Source organism: Toxotes jaculatrix, chromosome 21, assembly GCF_017976425.1.
Source record: "Toxotes jaculatrix isolate fToxJac2 chromosome 21, fToxJac2.pri, whole genome shotgun sequence".
Taxonomy (NCBI): domain Eukaryota; kingdom Metazoa; phylum Chordata; class Actinopteri; family Toxotidae; genus Toxotes; species Toxotes jaculatrix.
Window position 1 is genome coordinate 19,609,433 of NC_054414.1, and position 25,268 is coordinate 19,634,700.

Consider the following 25,268-nt stretch of genomic DNA (forward strand, 5'->3'; position numbering starts at 1 on the left):
TCCAATGGAAGCCTTCGTCGCAACCCGGAGGAGACAATCGAGTTTGATTTAGCGTGAAAATAGGAGACAATTTCGTTTGATGAGGTTATAGACCGTATATTTTTTCAACAGTCTTGATTTGCGGTTTTCTCCGCCGTGTTTCAAAGCCGCTAATTTGCCGTTAACGGCGTCTGTTCGGCCTTGTTTATACTGTGCAGAGCAGCTTGAATCAGGGAAGCAGGCCCGGTCCTGTGCGAGTTCAACGGCCGTTTGGGTCTGGAGTGTGTTTTGTGCGGATCGGCCCTTTAGCTCACCAAGTAAGTGGAAATACAATTAACAGTTAGCGTTCGTATATTAGTAGAAAATGGTTTATGATTGGGTTTTTTGGTTGTGGCACGACATGATGTCAGATTGTAGTTATTGTTAGCTATTAGCTTCAAGCTAGCGGCTTGCTAGAGTGACGGCTCCTGTCTCCTCCGTTGAGCTTTTTGCTAATGCTAGCGGCTAAAACTCGAGCTAATGATAATTGTAACTTGAGATGTGTTATATTTTTACGTGAAACACATCCTGGCTCGTACTTACACGGATTCACTGTCTGATTTGTCTCACACCAATCAGTATGCTTTCTTGTTTCCATTAATTTTTCTGCTAGCATCCTGCCAATACTGGTAGCATACACTTAGTACCATTAGCTCGCTGCCAAGCTAATATTAGCCTTGTTTTGTCAAACCAGCTGGCCGAGAAGCACTCAAACCGTTAGCTAGTCATTTTCACAACTAGCTGCCCACGTTCTTTATAAACAGGATTAGAAACTAAATTGCGATGGAACAACGGAGAAATCAACCGATTTTACATTTTCCTTGCGGAGGAAATAACATTAAGAGGCCAGTCTTTTGTCATATTTAGGTCTATGATTCTGCAAGTATTTGATCATCTGGTCAGTGAGTATTGCTGACACTGGCTACTGTTCAGTTGCTAAGCTGAAATAAAACCTAAATGTATGGTTTTTGAGTAAAACTGTCCAAAGGGTTCATTTGATGAGTTGCATCTGTGATATCGGTAAAAAAAATGTTTTTGTCAGCTCTTAAATGATGTACCTTTCTTTTTGCTCCCTTATCCTCTTGTCTTAGAGAATATGACCCAGATGCAACAATGACATCCAGATTTGGTAAAACCTACAGCCGCAAGGGAGGAGAGGGCACTTCCAAGTTTGATGAGGTTCTGTCCACCAAGAGAGGCACCCTTAGTACCAAATGGGGTGACACCACCTACAAGGCCAAGGTTGGCTCCAAGCGCCCCGGTGCTACCAAAAACGACTCTGTTCTGGAGGTTTACAAGAGGCCCCGTCCGTGTGGTGATGGCTTGGAAGATCCATTTGGATTTGACAGTGACGAGGAATCCAAGCCGGTGTCGTCTCGGAGTGGCAGCAAGTCATCACCTGCCAAGCCGGCCTCAGCAGAACCTCCCCAGGCTGAAAGGCCAGGAATTTCTCTGGACATAGGGAGCAGGTCCAGCCTCCAGGGAGTATCCCACACTTTGGCATCTGCTCGTCATGGTTCGTCATTTCCGGCCAGTGACAAGAACCAATCCAGGGTGATGGAGGACACAGCTCGGTTCTTGAACAGCAGCAGTTCTAGCATAGGTAATGCAAGGAGTTTGAAACCTTTAACATTAGAATTAGGAAAGCATGTGTACTACCAGTATTTATTACTGATTAATCTGCTGATTTGGTCGATAAAAATAATATTAGATCCCCATAAGAGGTTACTGGAATTCTAAGTGACATCCACAGTTGTGCTAATTTAATTTTACTGACAGTTAGAAAAAACTTCAAAGATATTCACTTAATAGAAAGTGTTGCTCAGTTTGGTTTTGAATGTCATTGGTATAATGGCGACAGTAAAATGTCTCCTTGAGACTGTTGACTAAACAGGCGCCAGTTGTGGTGCTCTCTGACTGTCAGTCTGTCAGTTGTAGAGACTTGAGCTTCGTTGATGGAATCACATCTGGTCAGGTTTACTCCTGATTGTCATTCAAACACAGTTGAACATAAACATAGATGGGCAGATATGATGGTTCAGTCTGGCAGCATCCTGAGGAGAATGTTTAACGCACACATTACTTTCACTGAGTATTACTGGAGCAGGAGACAGGCATCGTAACACTGCTCAAATCTGGAGACTGATGTTGCGTGTTGTGCAGCTTTGCAAGAAATTGTTTAAGCATAAATGACAGTTGATAAGTGCTTGCGGTTTCCATAAATGTTTTTTGTCAGGTGCTTCAGTTTTTGATTTCAGTGATTTCATTTTTGACCAAACAGCATCGGAGAAATCAGTTTTATTGTCTGTCCTCTGTCAGCCAGTCGCTGTCAGTGTCGTCGCTTTCAGTTTGACTTACCCTCAGCTTTCCATGATCGCTGCTGGCCACCTGCCAGAGATGCAAGCCACTCCAACTGACTCTGAACAACAAGCTGTGCCACAGTGAGCTCTTCGGCTCAGAGTAACATTTCCACAGTATTAGGACATTAAGCCATGTCAAAGAGAAGCCAGTGTGACACCGAAGTTCAACTGAAACACTGCCATCATCAGTCTTGTTATCTGCTTACTAAGACTGGTGATATTAATTCAGTAGATACAACAAAATTGTTGACCAAATAACTCTTTTGGTTTCTCTGTACAGGCATATTTAAGAGCAGCAATTTTAAGTGCAGTGAGTTTATCTCACAGGCTTCATTTGTGAGTAATAGTACATTGAATTATTGCAGCCTGTAGACATTCAGCGTACAAACCTTGTGTGAGGTGATATTTAGATGAGTTTTGCTTCAGAGAATCTGACTTTGTGTTTCAGAATCTGAAATTGTTAACTTGATCAAACCATTTTCTGCATTAATGAACATCCTAAGCAAATCCACAGGCTCGGGACTGAGGCCAATCCAGGCATTTTTTAATTGCCTGGCTAAAGCCTGATCCCCCTCTGATACAGGACACTGTCTGTTTGTTGTATGTACACCAGCTGTCAAAACCGCCTTATTGTCGTCTTTCAAAACGCTGTTATCCTTTCCTAATAAACAGTGTTGTGAGTGAAAGGATAGTGAAGTAATGCAAAATAAACAGAAGCCAGCAGTAGTAGTTAATGATATATCAACATGCGTTAGGGAGCCATCTGAGCAGAGAAAGTCACTTTCCCTTTATTTTGGTGACGTTTCTCAGCTGTCCCACAGCACTTAAATGCTATTGTTGGTTGAAAAGTTTGAACAGTGTTTTTTTTTCCTGGTGGGTAAGAAGAGAGCCTGTCCAGAACCTGTCCTTACTTCCCAGTCACAACAGTTATAGACTGGCACACATGGATAAACTGTAAGAAACTATTCAATTATTAAATGTTTTCCTACTGTTTTTAGACCTGCACTGTGCTGTTTTGCAGGCTTTATTTTTTCAGTGCAGGGACATTCATCTGTAAAACAAATCAGTTGAATTATGTTTAAAAAACAAAATCTTGTGTTTAAAATATATCATTTATATTCAATCTGAGGTGGCACACCCAATTTCCAATTCAGTTTATCATATTCATCTTTCTGAGACACCACACCCAGTCATTTGGGCTCAGGTCATTTCTGATAGCCATGTCACATTCATTTTCATCTTTAAATGTTCATCTGCGAAGGTTTGCCCTGCTGTCATTTTTGGAGTATATTTAGGATTAGACTTCTCAAAGGAAGGTTCCAATGTGGAATCAGTCCACAACTGAATCATCAGAAACCCCCACCACATCCAGCATGTCCTTGAGCAAGACTCAAATGCTTCCTCCTGCTGTCACCAGCCTCTCTGAATGCGAGTGTTGGCTAAAGGCCTGAAATGCAGTGAAACCGTTGATCAGTCTTTGCCATCATAGATTTTGTAAGTTTCTTTATAAAAAGCTGAGGTCGACCTAAAATCGGTGTCAAGATAATTATACTAAGTAAAGAAAGATGGACACCGAGACTGACTCAAGGGACTGAACAGTCTTGTATGCACATGTTTATATGATGACTGTTCTTGAGTTTGGCCCCTCATCCATTGACCTACAGTGTTATGGTCAGAGCTTTCAGCTTTAAGGCCAGCCTCATGCTCTGGAGCAGTTGTTCTTCAAACATTTTACCTTTTAAATTTTTGTAAGTCAAATAAGGTCAGAAGAAAGTGAATAAGCGGAATGTCCCACTTTCTTACTTTGCTGCACTTATGCTCCGACAACACAGCGTTCAGAAAAGCCACAGCTCCTTTACAGAGCAGATACAGTTATTCTTTCATGTTACACTGTGAAGCAATTTCCTGTCTTTTCTCAGAGTAACGAGTCCAGTATTGTTACCCGTTCGTTATCTTTGAAAGGAGAAACAACCCGGGGTGCTAATAACCGGCGTGTGCATGCTGACCTGGCAAGTGGGCCCAGACCCTTCTGGTTTTCCTGAAGAAATATGTCAGGTGGCAAATGAGTTGACAGTTAGAAGTTCCAGCTGTGTTGATGTGTGTGACCCGTTTTCAGCTGTAAAGGTGCTTTCTGAAATGGTGCAATCATCATGTACACCATCTTTCTGCAGAGCAGCTATTGCAGTTCACCGTAAGCTTGATTTTTGGGCACAGTGTTGTTTCACTGATGTACTGGATAGTGTTTTGTAGATTGCAACACAGCATTGTTTGAATGGTTGTAAAAAAATCAGGTCCAGAGAATACAAAATCTGAGCATCGTTTATTGTTGACATTAAAATAAATTGACTAATTGACCAGATATTCTCTGGTTCCCACTCCGTGAATGTTAGGATTTGCATTTTTCATCTGCATTTTTCCGTTTTATATCATCATTAATTGAATATCTTTGAGTTTGGAGCTGTTGGTGAGACAAAACAAAGAGGTCAGCTGTGGTGGTTGTGGTAGTGCTTTTTTCTGTGATAAATCAGACCAGTTGTGCTTGTGATGCTCTGATTATTGAGCTGATAAAAGTTGAGTTAATTTGCTATTAAGTTAATTCAGCAAAAACATACAAACAGTTGATACCATCAGTTTATTATATTTGTTAATGTTGATTCTGAATTTGATTTCCATTTCTTTTCCATAGGAAAGTCCCAGCAGAGTTCCTTGTTGTTATTGGAGAACCAGCACAGCTACTCATGGTACCAAAATGCTTCTGAGAGTGACAAGAAGCCCCTGGCACAGACCACCACCCTGAAGACAGGGTCCAAGGCAGAGTCCACCTATGACTCCTGGGATGCCATCATGGGTCTCCGTCCTCCCTCACCCAGCCAGGAACCTCGTAACCCAGCCCCCACGCTCTCTTGGGCTTCAGCAGGTGTCACCACTGGCAGCTGTGGCCTGGCGCAGACCCGGAGTGAGAAGCCCCCCTCTCCTCCACGACTTCAGGGCCCCAGCGAGAGCGAGGACCAAGGGGGCGACTCAGACTTCCTTGTCGAGACATCAGACTACTCCCAGACATCGTCCTCTACATCACTTGTAAGAAACTCTAACTGTCGGACGTACAGGAGGCCTAACAAACAGAGCTCTGGCAAAGTTCCGGACTCTAGTGGCTTTGCCAGCACTGCTTTTGGCACAGATCTTCCCAAATCCTCATCTGCCAGCAGTAATAAGACAGCAGGTAGTGGAGGGGGACGGGGCAGGACGAGGGACTACACAGTGCTGCACCCCTCTTCCATGTCAATGTGTAATGTCACCATCCAGGACCGAGTGGTGGAGGAGTTTAGCAGTGATGCAGCACCCGCTAGTGGTAGCAGTAGTGCTGGGTCTGGCAGTACAACAGAGCTGGGAGAGGCGGGATGGCAGCGGAAGAAGACAGAACAACAAAACACAAGGTAGGACAACGTGATGTATGAGGACTGTGCCCTTTCTGAAATGCTTTGAGATGTTTTTGTTAAATGTAGTAAATAACTGAGCACGGTCTTTCTGGTAAAAGCTGAGTTTCAAAGTGCATTCTTGATTTTGGAAGCAGCACTTGAGGAAACCGTCTGATTGTGTCACATGATCAACCCCATGTGATTGAACAGGGCAGCCATAAAAGTATGGAGTCTTGGGTTTGAATGTTCCACTCAGTGGAAACTTAAGATACCTTCAATATACTGGAGCACCTCAGCAGGAGGTTCCAAGTTAAAGCGATGTTTCATTTGTGTGTCATTTGTGCATTCAACTCTCTATGCATGTTAACCCCATTGTAGAATCCCACTCTCTCACATACACACACACACTTCTTCTACTAAGGACAATAAAAGCACAGTATTTTAATTTGTGTGAAAATGATGCCACAGTCACAACCGTGAAACCATCCCTTGCCGTCACAGGAATTTAAATGAATTTGCCTTCATTTCCCAGGTTGAAATTGATAAATTAGTTTCCTCAGCAGGAAAGAGTCTTGTGAAAGTATTAATTAAAAGTTCTTTCATGTCAGCTAATGTTGAACACAGTTTACTGCAGCCTGAAGCTGGAAAGCAAGAAATGCGCTTGACAAGTGTAAAAACTCCAGGATGCTACCTCACTGCATAATTTTTCAATTCATTTTTGAAATTCATAAACAAAACCTGACTTTGCCTTTTTCCTGGCTACAGGCTGTGAACAGTGTTTTTACTGCATACCTGTCCTCTCTGCAGGTTCAGACAGACCCATACCAAGTCAAAGAAGGACAGTAAGCTGGACCTGTTTGGTTTCGAGGACACTGATAGCCATCAGGAGGAGAACAGCGCAGACAACACAGACAGCAAATCCAGTTACAAAATTAAATACTTTGGCTTTGATGACATGAGCGACAGCGATGGTGCTGACGATGATGACGGCAGCTTTAAAGAGAGGAGGAGGGCCAAGAAGGCTGCCGTTGCCAAGGCAGTCCCAGTGGTTACCGTGGAAGAAACACCGGCCCACGACCCGCCAGATCCCTCTGAGAGGCTGGAGAGTCGTGAAAGGCGGGCAGCCAAGGAGAACAAGAAGAACACTGAGCAACAGGAAAGCAGGATACGAGAAGGTTAAAACACACCCACATTCTCTACGTACGGAAAATCTTTGTGTGTTGTTGGACAACGCATCCTAAAAAACACAGGGAGCAGGCTGTAGGGGGTTTGGATCAGTTATGAACAAGATCACGTTTTTCATGCAGGTCCGTTACAGCACACATCTCATGCCTTCTTAATGGCTTTATCATTTTAGTTATTACAGCCCACTTACACCAGCGCTCAGCCAACGTCTGACAGGGTCTAAAGTTTTGTGTAGTAGGGCTACCAGCATGATTCGCCTGCATTTCTGTCTAGAGGTCTTTTTCTTCGTGTGATGTTTATACGTAATGTCAACACAAAGCCCCACACCAGCATTAACATACAGCACTTTTTTTTCTACCCCCATTCCTACAAACACCATGAACCCATCCTCCCCCCACACACACACAGGACTTTATGCCCTAACAACACTAACAAACCCTGTCTGAGCTCATCCTTAGCAGCCAATTTCTGTGTGAAGTGTCAGAGTGTGGTGTTTTATCTGGTCGGACTGAGGCCACAGGAGACGCACTGAAAACCCTGAGAACACAGCAGAATTGAATAAAGACACATCCATTGCCATTTCAAGTCATTTCTGTCTCATTCAGGATGTAATCAACATCAAATGTGTTCTGTGTTTTGTCTGCAGATGTCCTGGACTTCTCAGAGGACGGCCTCAGGGTCGTGGCTGGGGCTCCCAGGAGGCCGCCTCAGGGCAAACCGGCTGAGAAGAATCCAGACACCTTACGGAGGATCTTCAGTGCACACAAAAAGGTCAGCCACAACACCACGTTCACCCACATCACTCCAGAGCCAAACGAACACTGGGTTCACGCTGCATGAATGCCCGAAAGTGTTGGCTGATGGTTCATGTTACACCCCCTGAGTTTGGTGTTTTCAGCGTGCTTTGAAATGTCACTTGTCAGAATACCTGGATCTGCTGTGAATACGGTGGCCAGGAAGTGAAATGATAATGCAAAAGGTAAGCAGATTGTCATAATTCTGCTGCCTATTGACATATTTATCTATATTAACTAAAGAAAAAGGCTGTCAACAAATCTTGTGAAAACACCAGAACCAACAAATAAGTGATCCTACTGAAAGTACTGTGTGTTTCCAAAGCCTGATATATCTTATTCCTCAGAGCCATAGAGCTCCATCATTTCCAAAAATGATTAACAACACCTCAGTGAGCCACTGTTGCCATGAACACACACACACACTGTAGTCTATTTTGACTCAGTCACACATACACACACACACTCCATCCTGCTGCCCCAAATACTCAGCACTGCACCAATTGTGGATTAATCCACTGATGAATGTTGTCCTGAACAAATGCACTATTTCCTCCTGTTTGAGAAGCATTTGCTGCAAACGACAGTGGCAGAGCACCTTTTATAAAAAATGAAGAAGATTTGTATGTTTGTAGGAATCAGTGGGCTTAGGGCTGACAGGATAGGGAAGTCAAAAAATATTCTAAGTAAGGCAGTAAGAAAAATGTGCCATGGCACCATGCTGATCATTTAAATATCAGTTTACAGTGTTTGGTTTTCCAGGCATTATGCATGTGATAAAAACCTGAAATGTTACTGCTTTATATTTGCCAGGCTTAAACATACCTTTTAAATTTCTGAAAAAAAGTTGGTTTTCAAAATAATCAGTAGCAAAAAGTTGATCCCATGTATTCAGCTTAGTTTTCAGATGAAACACTAAATACAAAGGCCACATTCGAAGGACATCTGAAGCACAATGAGTGTCAAAGTCAGCTGTTTCACTTTTGACTTATAAGAAGATAAAGTAAATCCACATACAGGTCATTTAATGCACGTGAAGCACTCAAGTGAAATATTTTCATCCCCAACTGTAAAATTTTCAAAAAGAGATCTGCGTGGACTTGTGGGGTTGGGGTTGTCCACCTACACCCAGTATGACTCAGTACTCAGTGTGTGTGTGTGTGTGTGTGTGTGTGCGTGTGTGCGTGTGTGTGTGTGTGTGTGTGTGTGTGTGTGTGTGCGTGCATGTGTGCGTGCATGTGTGCGTGCAAAGAAGAGTAGAAAAGCAGAAGAGTTCAGCTCTAGTTTATTCATGGCTGGATGAGGGGATGGATTGTGCCGACTCTGAACATGTCTGGATGTCAGACTCTATTGATTTCATAAGAGCCCTGTGCCTTTTTATAGTAGAGACAGATCAATGTCATCAGTTCAGATTAATGGAAATGGAAGTCTTAAGTAACTGCACATGAATTGTCAGTGTTTCATGCTTGAGTCTATATTTAGCTCTTACATGAAGCTTGCAGCAGTTGAAGTCTTACATCAGGTGTAAAACTTGGATTGAACTGATGATTTGATTTTACGCTTGTTATGCTGTAGGAGAGTTGTTAATTAGACCCAGTTTTCTGTTAGTTTGCTGTTGTAACAAGCTCTGCAAGGCCTCTCTTCATCACAGCCGCTTGTTAAATGAGTTCTTTCTAGTTTGCAGCATTTTAACTTTATTGGAAAAATGATGCAGGTTTGTTGTTGTGATTAGTGAGACAAATTTCTGAATTCTAATTGGTTTTGTAGAGGGAGATCGGGATTATCTGGAACAGTCATTTAGACACGAGTCACTGTCTCTGGTGTTGAATTACAGTTTGTAATATTTTTTTCATAGGAAAGAGCCAGGGTTTGCTGTGGCCTCATGTGAATGAATGTAACTGATGGCATTATAATGACACTGACAGTGAAGCAGTAGGTAATATTGGTTGGTCACAGCTGATATCCCATCTGCTTAATAAGCACAGCACTGGTGTTGATACTGATCTGGCCTGTTGGATCGGTCCATCTCTACTCCATAGATGTCAGACAGAAAATATCAGGAGTGTTTGTCGTGAGCTGTCACCTCCTGCTCATCTTTACTTTACTCATATCATCAACACAAAGTCACTTACTTCAGCACGGGCTTTGTTTCCAGCCAGTGTAGCTAAAAATGAACACAGAAACATGTTTTGAAAATGCAATAATTTCAATTTTAATCACGCAAACAGAAAAACATTTTATAGTTTAAATAACATTTCATCTTAAGTAGCACTGCTGTAAGCAAACTGTGTTTTGTGCTCTCTTGTTGTGTCTTCAGAAACTTTTTCAGAAGCAGAGATAACTTTGTTGTGAAGTTCTCTTTCCCAGCACCTGCAGAGAACTTTTGAAGCACCAAAGTATAAAGTTAATTTCCTCTGCGTCTGCCCATTGCAGACCAGTGGAAAGAGTATTAGCAGACACATTGCCCATAGGAGCATAATAATGTACTCTCTCTTGTTCTCCAGTTTCATGCCCTCATTCTCACAATAACTTTCCTCCCTCTCTGTTGAGTAATGTATTCTCCCTGTCTCCATCACTTCCTCTTGACCACTTGGTCTTTACTTTTTATCTCCCAGAGTAATGTTCTGTACCTCGTCCTCCTCCCTGCTTGTTCTCTTATACTTTCTCTCTAACACTGTACATTCTGCCTCTCTTGAGCTCATTATAAAAACAATAGCCCTTGGAAGTGACCAGCCTTCGGAGGAGTTGTCAGAACTCTGCCTCAATTACAATTACTTTGCTTCTGTGGCGTTGGCGGAGTTGGAGTGCTGTGAGGTTATTGCACCGAGGATTCTGGGAGATATTAGATGTTACCATAATGACGGCATGTAGACGGACTCATCCATATTTAGGAGATGGTGTTGGGTTTATTTGGGGAAAGATTTTATGGGACGAGCAGTTATTACATCCATAACAATGACCCTCTCTGGAGTTCCAGTGTGGTTCTTTACACTGTTGTACCATTAATGTGTTTGTAAGGGGTTGATACTCTGTGTTACCAAGACATTTCAGTGACTGAAAAAGCTCTAGTGTTTGGTATTTAATAGTAATTTATGTGTATTTAATAGCAGTTCATAAATAATGGGATTAACGAGCAAAATTGATAATGGAACAGAAAATGATTAAAGTCATTTCACTGCCTATTCACAAGCTTGTGTTGTCGACTGTGACTAATGAGAACGCAGTTTTATGTTAATGTGCATCTTGCAATGCCAATGCTACAGCCAGACTACAGTCTCTGTTTTTCTTTTGTTTTGTCTTTGGGGGGTTTTTTTTTCGGGCCACAGCAGGAGCATGTCCACACTCGCCCACCTTCTTCCCTCACTCTCATCTCTCCCATGCTGCTTAGCAACAAGTGGGTGGGGCGGGTGGGGTAGGTGTCCATCTGTGTCATTCAGATTACTGTAGGAGGCTTTAATTTGGTGTGTTGGTGTTCCAGCACAGAAAAGCTCATCCCCAAACTCCCCTTTTGTCTCAGCTTATTAACCCTGCGGTGCACTACCCCCAAAGTCCCCACACACCTCCCTCAGCACTCTGCTCTACAGCCAGCTCTCTCTTTCTTCTCTCATTTCTTCCTCTCTGTCCTGTCCTCCCCTCGTTCTCTCTTTTGTTTTTCATCATGAATGCCCCGGCAACCACCAACCACAGGTTTGGCAAAAATATATAGAGAGGACAGGAGTTGAGCCAAGGATGAAAGGATGAGGGTGGATGGTAGTGTGGGAGGGTGTATGTGGTTGTTGTAAGTGTATGTGTATCATGCTGTTTGATCAGTGCTGGCGGACTCTCGCCAGTTTAATCCAGTCATCCTGTTTTCCCTTCTTCTTTCACCTCTTTTTCTATTGCTTCTCTTTTTCCTCTCCACATTTTATCTACATCCCCATTTCTGCTTCTGGCTCTCTGAGCACTTCTCATTCTTTATGTGAAATTACTGAAGTGTGAGACTAAGAAATGAGATGTCTTTTAACGTGGAGAACCACTTGTGTGAGCCTTGTGTGCAATCATTCCCCATTGAAGACATCGTATTTCCTGAAAAACAAGAAAACCAAAACAACTTTGTTAACTTTGATATCGATGGCAAATATTTAATATTTAAAGCTTTAGTGGCTGATGTGGAATAAAAAAGTTATCATCGGCATTAAAATGGCTAGTAGCAGTTTCTACCATGTAAATCCTGTTTTCTCAGCTCAGCAGTGGGACAGCCTTGACAGCAAATGAGTTGTTGAGTTGAGATGTTTGTTTCCAGCTTCAGAGATGTTTATCTTGTTTTATGTGTGTGTGTTCATGTTACAGTCTCCCACCAAAGCAGTGTATAATGCCAGACACTGGACCTTGGCGAGTGAAGAGGAGCCCCCTCCACCTTTCTTCTCAAGATCACAGACAACTCCTGTAAATTCACACACACTCACACACTTTCACTTCCAAATCCATTATGATTGTGAGTCCTATGTATATCATGAAATGCATACATTTTATGTTTTAAAAAAAAAATCTATTTCATGTCAACTCTCCTCCATCTTTCCAGGTCGCAGTCTCAGCAGGAGGATCCAGTAAGGAGCCCTCTGACACTCAGAAGGATGATGGCATCTTCAAGGCTCCGCCTCCTCCTCCTAAGGTCACGAAGTGTCTCACTGTCCCCACAGACCCCTGCCAGGACACCGTCACCACACTCAAATGCCGCAAAGAGCACAAGGAGGTACACAAACAATGTTGATCTGTCCTGGGTTTGAATGACTTCAGTCCATAGTGTAGATGTAAAAATATTTCAGAAAGGTATTTTTGGCCATGTTCCACTCATTCACTGGTCCCTGTGTTTTGCAGCTGTATACAGTGGTCCAACATGTGAAGCACTTCAATGATGTGGTGGAGTTTGGAGAGAACCAGGAGTTTACTGATGATTTTGAGTATTTAGCTACTGGTTTGAAGAGTGGACAACCTCTCAACACACGATGCCTTAGGTAAGAACTTGCTGACGTGCCCCCTGCAGGGAATGAACCACACCATGCTCCAACCACTTCTGGCTGTCTTAGCTTACTTCACCTTCCACTCTAAAATACTTACATAAAACATAAATGTCAAGGTACTTTTTTCAACATTTGCTCATGCAAATGTTTGTATGTGGTGTTTCTGCAGTGTGATCAGCCTGGCTACGCGCTGTGCCATGCCCAGCTTTAGGATGCACCTCAGAGCCAGAGGGAAGGTGGCTCAGGTCTTCAAAACACTCAACGATGCCCCACAACACCCAGTAAGGATCAGATACATCAATTAATAATGTCAATATTATATATATAGTTACATAATTAATCATGTCATGTATTTATTCTCTGTTTGTTTATCTCTCTGTCATTTCTGCAGAACCTGGCTCTGTGTACGGCGTCCCTTATGTACATTCTGAGTAGAGACCGCTTGAACATGGATCTGGACCGGTCCTGTCTGGACCTGATGATACGGCTGCTGGAGCTGGACCAGGACCAGGGGGGTGGGGCTGGGACAGACACCACTGCTCAGTTCAGCGCCAGAGAAATCGCCAAGATGAAGGAGAAGATCAGGAAGCTCTGCGACACCGTGCACAACAAGCACCTGGACCTACAGAACATTACGGTACAGAAAATGGATAATCTGTCCTACTGAAACTAAGGCTGCTGTTTTTTAGTTTTATGTGAACATTTATCACAGTGGAACATTTTAGTACTGGTTTGTTGTTGGGCAGAAAAGCCTTAAAACAGCATTAAGACCGTTACACCTCTCCACTGAAACCTCTGACTAATGATATTCTTTTAGCAGCTCTTCAGTCAGCGTGACTCACAGCCGCCCACATGTGTCAAGATATTTGTAGGAGCTCCGCTGGAGCTGAAGATCCTTTGTGATCTAAAACATCTGAAGTAAATATCAGATTGTGGTGTCAGTCTTTCACAATCAAAGAGGGAGGGTGTCTTTCTTTGGCCGCCATTTTATAACAACAGGAAACATAAAAACCAAATCTTCACACAGACCAGAATGCATGAAAATCTTTACATCACAAAATAACTTGAATTTGCTGAACATCACAGAAGTGTTACCTGTTTGATAGTGTGGACTGGTTCATCACATAGTGGAGGTGTGTGCTGACTGTCGACCGATTGTGTGCCTCCTTTTGTCCCTCCTTTCCCCCTGTAGACGGGTCATTTAGCCATGGAGACGTTACTGTCCCTGACTTCAAAGCGAGCAGGAGACTGGTTCAAAGAGGAACTCCGGCTACTGGGAGGACTGGACCACATAGTAGATAAAGGTTAAATGTATTATAAAGAAGTTGTATTGATTCAAAATAACTGATGACGATGCATCTGGTTTCTGATTGTGTCTCCCTGTTTTTATTTTGCCGTCCACAGTGAAAGAGTGTGTTGATAACTTAAACCAGGAGGATGAGAAGGAGAAGCTGGTGTCGTCTCTGTGGGGAGCTGAGAGGTGTTTACGGGTCCTGGAGAGTGTAAGTATGGCACAGACTAGATGTCTCTGTGGAACCAGAAAAGCAGACCTAACCAGGGCATGCCATAAAAACATCTGATTCAAAATAGTTTGGGGAAATTTCTCCCATGACCTGTTCACACCACTAAGTTTTGATTGAACACTGATAGTCCGGACTTCTGCAGATGGAGGTAAAGTGGAGACTGTGTAATGAACCTGGTGGAAAACCTCATTAAAGTTTTTAGAATTAAGACCTACTTCCTCTGGGACTGTTCATGTCCCAGCTGGTTAGGTCTGTTTGTGTAGAGGTCTGTCTTTTCTAATTTCAGATTAAAGATCCATTTTAGATTTAGGTCTAGGTTGATAAGTCACAGGCCTGTTACGGGTCAGGTACAGTGCCCGCAACAACCATCACGATAAAAAATTCACATGTATTCACATGTTGCTGCTTATTTGCCAGAGTGAAATGAAAATGTGGATTTCATAGTAAAATAATCATTAGTGAAACTGGAAAACAGTTAATATCTTACTCTAATACCCCACTCGTGTGTGTGTGTGTGTGTGTGTGTGTGTGTGTGTGTGTGTGTGTGTGTGTGTGTGTGTGTGTGTACACATACAGGTCACAGTCCACAACCTGGAGAACCAGAGCTACTTGATTGCCTATAAAGACTCATCACTCATCATCTCCTCTGCAAAGTGAGTAAACTTACATCCATCCAACCATACATCTTGTTTATCCTCTTTTTTTCCTTTTCTTCTTTTGGCCTCTCCATCATCGTGTCATTGAGTTTCTAAAGAAATCAATACGAGTTGCCGGGATTGAAGATGCTTACACCGTGTTTCAGTGTCTCGTTATATGTCAGTTTTCACACAATCATCGTGATGCACATAAATGATCTAGTGGAAAGACGACTCAGCTAAACAACTGTGCTATACACTCTGTGTGTGTGTGTGTGTGTGTGTGTGTGTGTGTGTGTGTGTGTGTGTGTGTGTGTGTGTGTGTGTGTGTGTGTGTGTGTGACTCAGTATGCCTGATGGTTATTATGCGTATCACTATCAGGGTTTTGTTGTTCAGTTTCCTGGTTGTGACATCCTGTCAGTCATAGCAGTGACCTGTGGCCCCTGAGCTTGGCCCCCACCACTGGCTGAGCATGAGGAGAGGGAGCGATCAGTTCACTGTGGAAATGACCTGACCTTGCTCTCTCTCTCTTTTTTTTTGTGTCTCAGCCCTCGAGTGTTTCAGACACAGACTGGTTTTTCTTTTAGAATGATCTGAGTCGGTTTAAGAAATAATCATTAATTTCTGACATGAACTGATTCGTACATCGTGACTTTTCACAAAACTGTGTGAATTCTTTAAATTATTCTGTCTGTCAATCTTGTTTTTAATCACAGTATTACTATTCTCTGATCACAGGAGCTACTGTTGGGTTCAGCTTTGGTACAGCTTATTTGGCTGAGATCATAGAATACCATAGAAGACAGAAGCTGAGTCCAGAAATCTATAACAGTGAATTAAATCTCTGAGTGAGTGAGTGAGTTGAAAGCCTTCTTCCTTGATACGTGAGGAAAAATATGATGGTTTAAGTCGAAATCTGAGCTTTTTAAATGCCGTTCAAACCCACTCAGTGATGTGGGACTAACATTTTATTTTTGAGATGTGCTCCCCACCCGTATGTTTGCTCTGTATGTCAGCACGTGTTGGTTACAGTTCTTTAATGAACAAATTTTGTGGCATAATTTAAAAAACAGTTTCTCTCAAATGTAAATATCTGCCTCAAAAACTCCAGGCTGGGTCAAACAGAATAGCGCTGAATTAATTTACCTTCCCGCTCCTCCTCCCTCACCCTCTGCGTGACCGGACCTTCGCCCCCTACAGAACGTCTGCAGCGAGGGTGGGGGCGAGGATGAGGATGAAGGCTGAATGGGTCAACAAAGAGCTGCTGTTTCAGTGGGTGACACAGGCCTCAGTCTGAGCATTCAGCTGTCCCCTCTGTTAACTCGATTAACCCCCCAAACCACAGGGTGAACCAGAGAGCGAGCGAGCACTGCCACCTAAACTCTGCACGGGCTGACACACATACACACACACACAAACAGCTGTGTATTCATGTAATCCTTGTTTTTCTTTTCCTCCTCGTTCACCTGACTCCACTTTTCCTTCACCTTTTCTCTTCCTTTTCTCTCCTTTCTTACTGTATACTCCTTCCTCATTGTTTCGACCCAAACTCACCCCTTGCCTCTCTGAGTGTTTCAGCTGTCTGCGGGACTAATTCAATAAACTCCCAAACCACCCTGTTTGGCAGCACACACACACACACACACACACACACACACACACACACACACACACACACACACACACACACACACACACACACTCACACTAAAGTCCAGTTGCTTATTCACTATCGTCATCTGCGTCTTGACAGGAACCAAAATGTCTTTATTACAGGCGCAGTGACATATTACACTTTCTTTCTTATTTTTGTAGTTTCATCCGTTAATCTTAGACGTAGAGGAAGTTTAGCCCCTGAACATGAAGAATAGAAAGAAAAAATATTGTTGCTGCATGGACTCTGTTTCCCAACAAATGATTCCCCACTTTCCAACAATTTTTTCTCTACTGTAATTTTACTGTCCTTCTCCCCTTCTCTCGTCTCATCACATCCCGTCTTTCTGTTTCCCTCCATAGCCCAGGTTGAGTTTTGGACTGATACCGACTCGTCTTTTTTCTCTTAACTTTTTTTCATTCCCTTCATCTCACTCTGTCCTTTTGTTCAGACTCTGGTTTCTGCTCTGTGTTCACTCACTGCCGTCATTAAATTTAATTTAGTTATTTACATCTGGCTGCTGCCCTGCTGTGTGCCTTCTGCTGCTGCAGTCGGCGCGTGTGTGTGTGCGTGCGTGTGCGTGTGTGTGTGTGTGTGTGTGTGTGTGCATGCGCATGCTCGTGGATACATCTTTCTATGAATGCTGCTCTGTTTTATGATGGGGTGAATGACAGAGGAGAATCACGTTGAGACCGGTCCAGATGACATCTGGATGTGAGTCCAGTTTGTTTGTGTTGTTGATGAACAAGTGAAATTATTTTCACTTCTTTGATGATGAAGTGAATCTATAGGAAAAGTTATTATGAATACCACTCACTGCCTGTGTCAGTGCTGCTTTATTTTATTTACTTTCATGGGGCCATTTGCCCGATGAAGCTTTAAGTGTGTGTGTGTATAATATATGTATATAAAGGACGTTATATCAGGTGGACCAAAGCATTGTGATAAATCAGTTCATCAAACCATGGTCCCGTTTTACAGTGTTTTTTGTTGTAAACAGAATTTAAGTTCCATAAAAAGTTCTTTGGATCCTCCATCGTGTTTTTGTTAGTGTTCATCCCTTTGATCCAAACACACTGGAAAGATGTTGGCTTTTAAAACAGAATGTTGTTTTTAACTGTTCTCCTTTCTCCTCTCCTCTCCTCTCCTCTCCTCTCCTCTCCTCTCCTCTCCTCATTTCCTCCCCTCCCCTCAGGGCATTGAGGAGGTGTGAGGAGATGATCCAGCGTTACAGCAGGGAGGTGAACTCAGACAGAGGCACGGTGGGGAAGGCTGTAGAGAACTGTATGAGGGCCATCATAGGTGTCCTGCTCAACCTGACGCACGACAATGGTTAGCAGCCACACTCTGAACACACCAGAAGATAAATCACACTTTACTGCCGATGATTGTTGCCCCATAAATGTGTTTAGAGGACAGTTTAACTAGAAACACAAAGGTTGATTAATCTGAATGGATTGTTTAATTATTACAAACAGCTGTGCTATGCTCAGTAACAGTATGTACTCACATGTTAACCTGTGTGTGTGCAGAGTGGGGCAGCACGAAGACAGGAGAACAGGAGGATTTAATAGTGACAGCTCTGAACTGCGTTCTCAGAGTCCCTCAGTATCTTCCACAAGAGCAGAGGTTTGACATCCGTGTTCTGGTGAGTAACTCACACATGCTGTAAAAAGCACAGAGACAATGACAGTGAAAATTAAAATGACAGTGAAGGGGACAGAAGATAAATTCATAACTGACTGTGTGTGTGCTGTTCAGGGTCTGGGCTTGTTAATCAATCTGGTGGAGTACAGTGCCAGGAACAGGTACTGTCTGATGGAAATGGAGATGGAGGGAGGTCAGGGTCCCTGCGACTCCACCGTCCTGCTCAACCCTCAGCACCAGGACATCACCAGTACCGGCCCACTGAGCGCCATAGCTGCACTCGTACAGGTACGCCAGTCCTGTGTGTCCAGACCACACGAAGAAGCAGCTGAGTGTCAGCCCAGAGAATGTAGTGAAAAATAGCCAAACTCATTTCACAGCCCAAGGTCACGTTTCTTTGACAGTAAAAAGCAAAATTAACATTCAAACTTGACCCACACTAACCTGGCTAAACTGTCCACAGAGCAACAAACAATCCTGAGACAGGTCTTTCCTACACTACCTCTCTTCCCACTTTACAGTGTTCAGTGAAGTACAAGCAGGTGCTGTATGAGAAAATTTCAAGCTGATCCCATTTATCCTGAGTGCTCACAATTCGTCTCATCCGTGTTTTGCTCTTTGCTGCTGTGTCAGCTCTGTTTCCCATGAGCATCATTAAAGCTTCATTAAAATCGAATCATCCCATCTAATCAGATTTGGCTGAAGCTCTTATCCAGACTGACTTCCAGTGAGGTCAACAGGAGAATCAACAACAGCAACTTGGGGACACAGAGTAACAGGGACTAAGAAACGAGAGGAGAGGTGGAAATGGTTTGTTGTATTGTCTCAGTATAGTAGCAGTTTATGAAGTTTAAGATCATTAGGAAGTTAAATCCACCTGTGTACAGAATGTAACTGAACTTAACTGATTAGTAATTAGTGATGTTGACAGGAGGACAAAGCAAAGGTGCTGGACGTCATTTGCCAGTGAAAGTGTACATGAGGAGGAGTTCTGTGCTGCTTGTTTGCGGTTTGGATTCAGCCATCCATTTTCTCTAATACAAAGGCCACAGGAAACACTGAACACCTGGGTCGCCAGATGTGACCGCTAACAGCAAGAATTTATGACTTTGGCACCACCCAGTGGTGGGAAATGCTAACCTGCTACACAGGTTTAAAAAACGTACCGTTGCAGCTTTAGTGAACTGTCTTCTTGTTTGTCTTCCTCAGCTGTTCCTCCAGCGGGAGCGGGCCGCTGTCCTGGCTGAGGCGCAAACCGATGACCTCATCAAGGAGGCGCCGAAGGCTGCACTGGACCAGAGTGGGGAGTGGCAGGAGACCGGCGGGGAGATTCAGTGGGTCGCTAACGACAACGACTCAGACAAACAAGATGACAGCAAGAAGAAGCAGAAAGACGAGGAGGACGAGGAGCTGGACCTCAACAAAGGTACAACTATAACCAGAATTTAATATCTGTAACCTTTGTTTATTTATTTATTCATTTAACTTCCAGTAATTTTAAAGATATAAAATAATCCGCAAATGTTTTTTCCCCCTCATGATCTCCCTGCTCCTGTCAGCTCTGCAGCATGCAGGGAAGCACATGGAGGACAGCATCGTGGCCTCCTATACAGCACTGCTGCTGGGCTGCCTCTGTCAGGGGAGCCCGGTGAGTGACACACACACACACAGTTACTCGCTTATGCAATTTTTTTTTTCATTTCAATTCAGTTTTATTTATATAGCAATTTCCACAATCAAAATAGTCTCACAGCGCTTTACAGAGACCCAGAGTCTGACCCCAGATCAGCACTTAAGGCGAAAGACAAAAAGGTTTTAAATCTAATTTTAAAATTAGAGAGGGTGTCTGCTTCCCGAACCCAAACTGGCAGTTGGTTCCACAGGAGAGGGGCCTGATAGCTAAAGGCTCGGCCTCCCATTCTGCTTCTGGGAACCATAAGCAAACCTCCATTCTGGGAACGAAGCAATCTGTTGGGATGATATGGTGCTATCGGCTCTTTGAGATATGAAGGAGCCTGACCATTGAGGGCCTTACATGTAAGGAGAAGGATTTTAAAATCAATTCTGGTGCTAGATATAGTTGTTATTCAGCAGTGTATCAACAGTGCATTGATTTTAGTCCAGCATTTTCTCTGCAGAGAGCTCCTTTGTATGGTGTGCATCATGTTTTTGACTCACTCTCCGTCTCTGTTTCCTCACCAGCTGAATGTGAGTACTGTGAGAGAGAACCTGCCTAAAGGAGATTTCTCCATCATGACAGAAATGCTGAAAAAGTTCCTCAACTTCATGAACCTCACTGTGAGTCTCAGGCTTTGAAATCCAGCATCACCTGTGTGTTTAGCACTGTCTTCTAAAAACTTCAAACCAGCAGTGATAAACAGTCCCAACATTTCTCCCATCTAATCCTTTACATGTGCAACGGTTGTACAGTTGCTGTAATGATTAAAAAGTTTTAAAAATAAAGACAAAGATGAATTTGCCATCAAATTCAGTGTATTTTCACAAAATATCAAATCATGTCACGTGTAAACTTCAAAGTGAATAGTTTGTTATGCCACATGTCCATTATTTTCATGCACTAATAATAAGATTCACATTTTAAAATGCAGAACAAAATCAAATCATTTCATGTACATCAATCTGATGTGCATTAGTTTAATGAGTACATTTTTTTCAGTAATTAAAACATTCTGTAAATTAATTTGAAAGTAAAATCTGTGATCAGAAAAAATGACCAGTCAGATCTTGGAATTAATGAAGAAATGAAAGAAATAATTAGCAGGTTACTTAACTGAAACAATCACTTCGTTAATGAGGGGATTCATTATGATGGAAAACAGAAATGGGAATATATTATTTGTATGATTCATGAATTAATTCACATAATAGAGTGAATGAATTTGTGAAATGATCAGTTCATTCTAATTATTGAACAATGTGATGATCAGTGAATATTACAAACCCATGTCCTCAACATAGACGTCTGTGTTTGTGTGTTTGAATAGGCTTTTTGTATGCAGATGGTTTTGTGTGTGTGTGTGTGTGTGTGTGTCTGTGTGATAACTGACCTCTACTCTCTCTCTGCAGTGTGACGTCGGCACCACAGGACAGAAGTCCATCTCCCGGATCATTGACTATCTGGAGCACTGCTAGAGAGAAGCCTGTCTGATACACACACACACACACACACACACACACACACACACACACACACACACACACACCGTGACCACCACCATCACCATCATCTCCTCAGATTAAGTTCACTGCTGGAAACAGGCGTGTTGCTTTCTTATGACACACACATCTTCATCATCACCTTCCTCTCCGTGTTGTGACCAGACGTCCTCCTCATCCGTCAGTTAAAAGGAACTTTTATTTTTTCAGAAATGGAAACTCCATCAACATCATAACTCAATGAAAAGTATTTTTCCCGAATTTAACTTCACCTGAACTTAATTTTTTTCTGACTTCATGAGGCACAAAGGCCTCAAACATCAACACCCGCCCACCTCTGCCACCTGCTGTGATCATTTTTTAGTTTACATTTCTGAAACATGGAGTCCACTTAGGTGTTTTATTTTTATTTCACCCTTCTGCTATTTATAAAAGTTGCATTGAAGGATGTGTGCTCATCCTTTGTTTTTGCCTTTGATAGATTTCCTGTCTGAGGGTCATAGTTCAGGTCCTCTCTTACCTGCTCGGCCCCCTCTCCACTGAAAACATCCCGCCTTTGTATCTATCAGTGACAGATTGGAGTGAAGCTGTCGTTTTCTCCGGCCTGTCATCAAAGCTTCTCACCCCTCAGCTCTGCCTCTGGAGCATCTCCAAAAGAATTCAAGTGGTCTAAAAAAAAAAGTGCTGACCAAATTAACCACTCTGCTTTGAAACTGATGACCTTGACTAATTTCTGGCCACCTCGTTTCTCTCGTGCTTCTTCTTCTCTTTTTGCCGCTCTGACCTCTTGACTCTGTCAGAAGGAGGCAGTTTGAGGCTGAGAAATCAATTTCTGGCCAAAGAGCAAGGAAACAGCCCAGGCCCTGAATTACAGGCTTTTGTGAAGTTAAGGTGGTATTTTAAGGCGGAGCTGCCGGTAAATGTTTGCGTGAGGTCTGTTTTTAGGTGTTTGTATATAACCTGAAATGTTCTCTCTTTGGAAGTAAGAGCTTCTCTTCCCTCTTCAGCCTCTGCAGCAAACTAGCTGATTTTAAAGCCGATATCAAAACAGAAACTTCTCCAATCATGCCGATCACTCTTCAGCCAGACGGCACCCAGCAACACACCTGAGACTAAAACAGAATGACCCTCGAGGTTGTTAAAACTCTCTGGAAACTTTGAACGACCCCCACCCTCCCCAGAAGTAGAAACTTTTCCCTTTCAAAGAATCGATCGCCCTCTCGCTCAACATCAAAGCTTTGTGTCTCTGTGGGACCCGAGCCCTCTGGACCAGAACCTGTCCTCCTTCAGCTCCTTTCAATTACTGCCCGTGTGTGTGCTCGCCACTTGGAGAAGAGCCCTCAATTACAGCACAAAGGCAGCCGAGACGCCCCGGTCTGAGAGGTGAAGACGAGCTGCTTTTCTTTGGTTTTGAACTGAACCACAAGCGGAGAGACTTTCAGAGATCAAGTCAATACTTTCCTTTTCCTGTTCTGTTGCTTTTAGATGGTAAGACTTCAGCTGTAGCTGTTAAATCCCGGTTCACAGTTTGCAGTTAAACTTTATGGAAAAATCCTCCTCTGAGCCTTTTGACACTTTGACATCTCATCTGTCCAACACTTTGCAGCAGGGAGTTTTTCTTTGAAGCGCTGTATTTTTCATTTCCCTTGCCTGCGTCATCATTCCCAGAATGCATTACAGCCACCTCGAGAGGAGAGTGACCATGCTGCAAACCTGTAAATTGTATGAATTAGTCGTGTATTTTTTACTCTTGTGTGGATTTCTCCCCGTGTAGTCGTTGAACATCAGTCCAAAATAGCAACTAAAGAAGAGGAGACCAGTTAAATAAAATGAGGAAGTGCAAAGTACATCAGCAGCATTTTGTCAAAAGGTCTGAGGGGGATTTCTGTTCCTTTTCCATTTCAGTACTACATTCTGACAGAGGGTTTATGAATGGGTTTTATTCGTGTTAATAAACCATTTACCTGTTTTATAGACCAATAATAAGCATGAATAGAAAAAAATTAGCTTCCCACGTGGTTACTCTTATACACACCTTTAACAGGTTCTAAATGTTGATAAGTCATTAATAACAGGTTCTTTCAGTAATGATGCTGTAGCAAGATAAAGAAAAAGTGAAAGCTGTTTCTATTGGCGTCCTGCAGTGACCTCCATACAGTCTCAAAAGCTTCATAAGAGATGGATTACAGAGAGACTGGTCAGACTGGAAGCAGCAGAGTCTCTGATTCTCTGACTTTTAGTCACCACTGTGGGTCAAGCTCCACAAAATGTCTTTCCCACCTCCTTCACTCAAACCCCACAACTTCACTTTGGCTTTCTGTTGAAGACTTTAAGCCCTGAGCGCAGTCTGAGAGTCTGTGATGACCCGATGGCTTCTCTCTGACATCTGATGTTCTCAGACTCCTTTCAGAGCCACAGACGACCCAACTTTTTACAGTCATTCTAACCATGATGAGTAAACTGATCTTCATGTATGAAATTGGTCAAGTCTTATGGCTTATAACTGATTTACAAAGCATTAGTAAATGATTTATTAACCATCAATAAGCCCATTAGTTTTAACTTATAAACTTTTTGTAAAGTCTGCCTTATTAGAAAGCCATACCAACCGTTCCTTGGTCCGTCTTGTTCAGTAGAGAAAACGTTTTTCAAATATGAAAAATGTTTAACAAAAACTTTCAAAAATGATCTTTGGCACTTGCGAGTGAAGAACAAACTTTACCTTTAAAATAAAAAGTGATGAAAAAAACCCCAAAACAATGTGACTTTCTAAAATGATGTGATAGGAAACACATGCGTCTCAGCTAAATAGCATTTTAAAGGTTTCAGTTCTGATTAAGAATTCGCTCCTTTATCGTGTCCAGAGTGTTTCAACTCTCAGTTCCCCAAGAAACTCTGTAGTTGTTTAGTCTGTATTTTTTTATTATTAACAGTGGGTCAGATTCGAGCTCCTGCTGGAGAATTTACTTTTGGTTTGGTTTTGTGTTGTTTCTCAGTTCATCAGCTGTTAAAGTTTGAAGCACGTCATGAAGCATGTTCATACCGTTATTCTGTATTTGTCTGTTCCCCTGTGATCATTAACACACTGTCTCATACACACTCTCACACACACAGTTTAACCCTCACACTCCTTAAGAAAAAAAAAGTTTACAAGAGCTTTATTCACAGACGTCTGGAAGAATGAATGGAAGAGTTTTTGTACATAGTTCCTGTACATAGATTGATTTCCCCATGTAGGAGGAGTGACTGATGGGTAAGGGGGTGGGTGGGATTGTGGGTGGGGTGGTTAAATTTAAATTTAGACCGGTAGACTCTACTTTTCTGAATCTGACTCTATTTTTCATTTTCTAAAGCCTTTTCTCCCAGTCGTGTTGTTGTTTTGGACAGACAGACAGAGAGCTTCTTAACAAGCCAACTGCAGGAAAACTTGATCTTTGTACCAATTTGCAGACTGATGTCTTTGGTTACCTGTACATAATTTTAAAATAATAAAAATTGCTACTTTCAGTACTTCCTGCTCTTTCTATTTGCTCTTTGTTCACATTTTGTTTGTTGGTGATGATCATTTCTTAAAGAATCATCTACCCTGAAGATTAAAAATACCAACTTATTTTTTTTTTTGGTAGAATTTTGTTAAATATTTTTTTCTTTTTCATCTGCAGTTTTCTTTAGTATTATTTGAAAAACACAAATTCTGCTTTTTTCAGAAAGACAAACAAAGAAAGACAAAATATATGTTGTATAATAACATTATAATGTCAGAAATTCACGGTCTCTCTGTTACTGGCAAGAAAAATATATTTTAACTCATGTACAAATACAACAACAAATCTTGGAACTTTGTCCTTTTTACTGCAG

The 25,268-nt window shown here is 42.4% G+C and overlaps 1 protein-coding gene across 1 annotated transcript; it reads left to right on the forward strand.

Moving 5' to 3' along the window:
- On the forward strand, window positions 1-24,920 carry LOC121201251 (wings apart-like protein homolog). The gene is made up of 20 exons (XM_041067001.1): window positions 1-296; window positions 1,110-1,621; window positions 5,065-5,812; window positions 6,602-6,969; window positions 7,626-7,750; window positions 12,103-12,198; window positions 12,335-12,505; window positions 12,631-12,767; window positions 12,943-13,054; window positions 13,165-13,410; window positions 13,966-14,077; window positions 14,178-14,275; window positions 14,873-14,949; window positions 17,782-17,918; window positions 18,119-18,234; window positions 18,348-18,521; window positions 19,443-19,659; window positions 19,793-19,881; window positions 20,436-20,531; window positions 21,321-24,920. Exons 2-20 carry the CDS (start codon window positions 1,132-1,134, stop codon window positions 21,384-21,386), a joined length of 3,675 nt encoding a protein of 1,224 aa, XP_040922935.1. The 5' UTR covers window positions 1-296; window positions 1,110-1,131; the 3' UTR covers window positions 21,387-24,920.
- Window positions 24,921-25,268: the final 348 nt, after the last annotated feature.

Bases quoted from the DNA above. Each gene is read 5' to 3' on its own strand.
- LOC121201251 (XM_041067001.1), top strand. From the start codon at position 1,132: ATGACATCCAGATTTGGTAAAACCTACAGCCGCAAGGGAGGAGAGGGC. The intron at 7,751-12,102 runs GTCAGCCACAAC...TTCATGTTACAG, and splicing joins TCTTCAGTGCACACAAAAAG to TCTCCCACCAAAGCAGTGTA. The intron at 12,768-12,942 runs GTAAGAACTTGC...GTGTTTCTGCAG, and splicing joins CTCAACACACGATGCCTTAG to TGTGATCAGCCTGGCTACGC.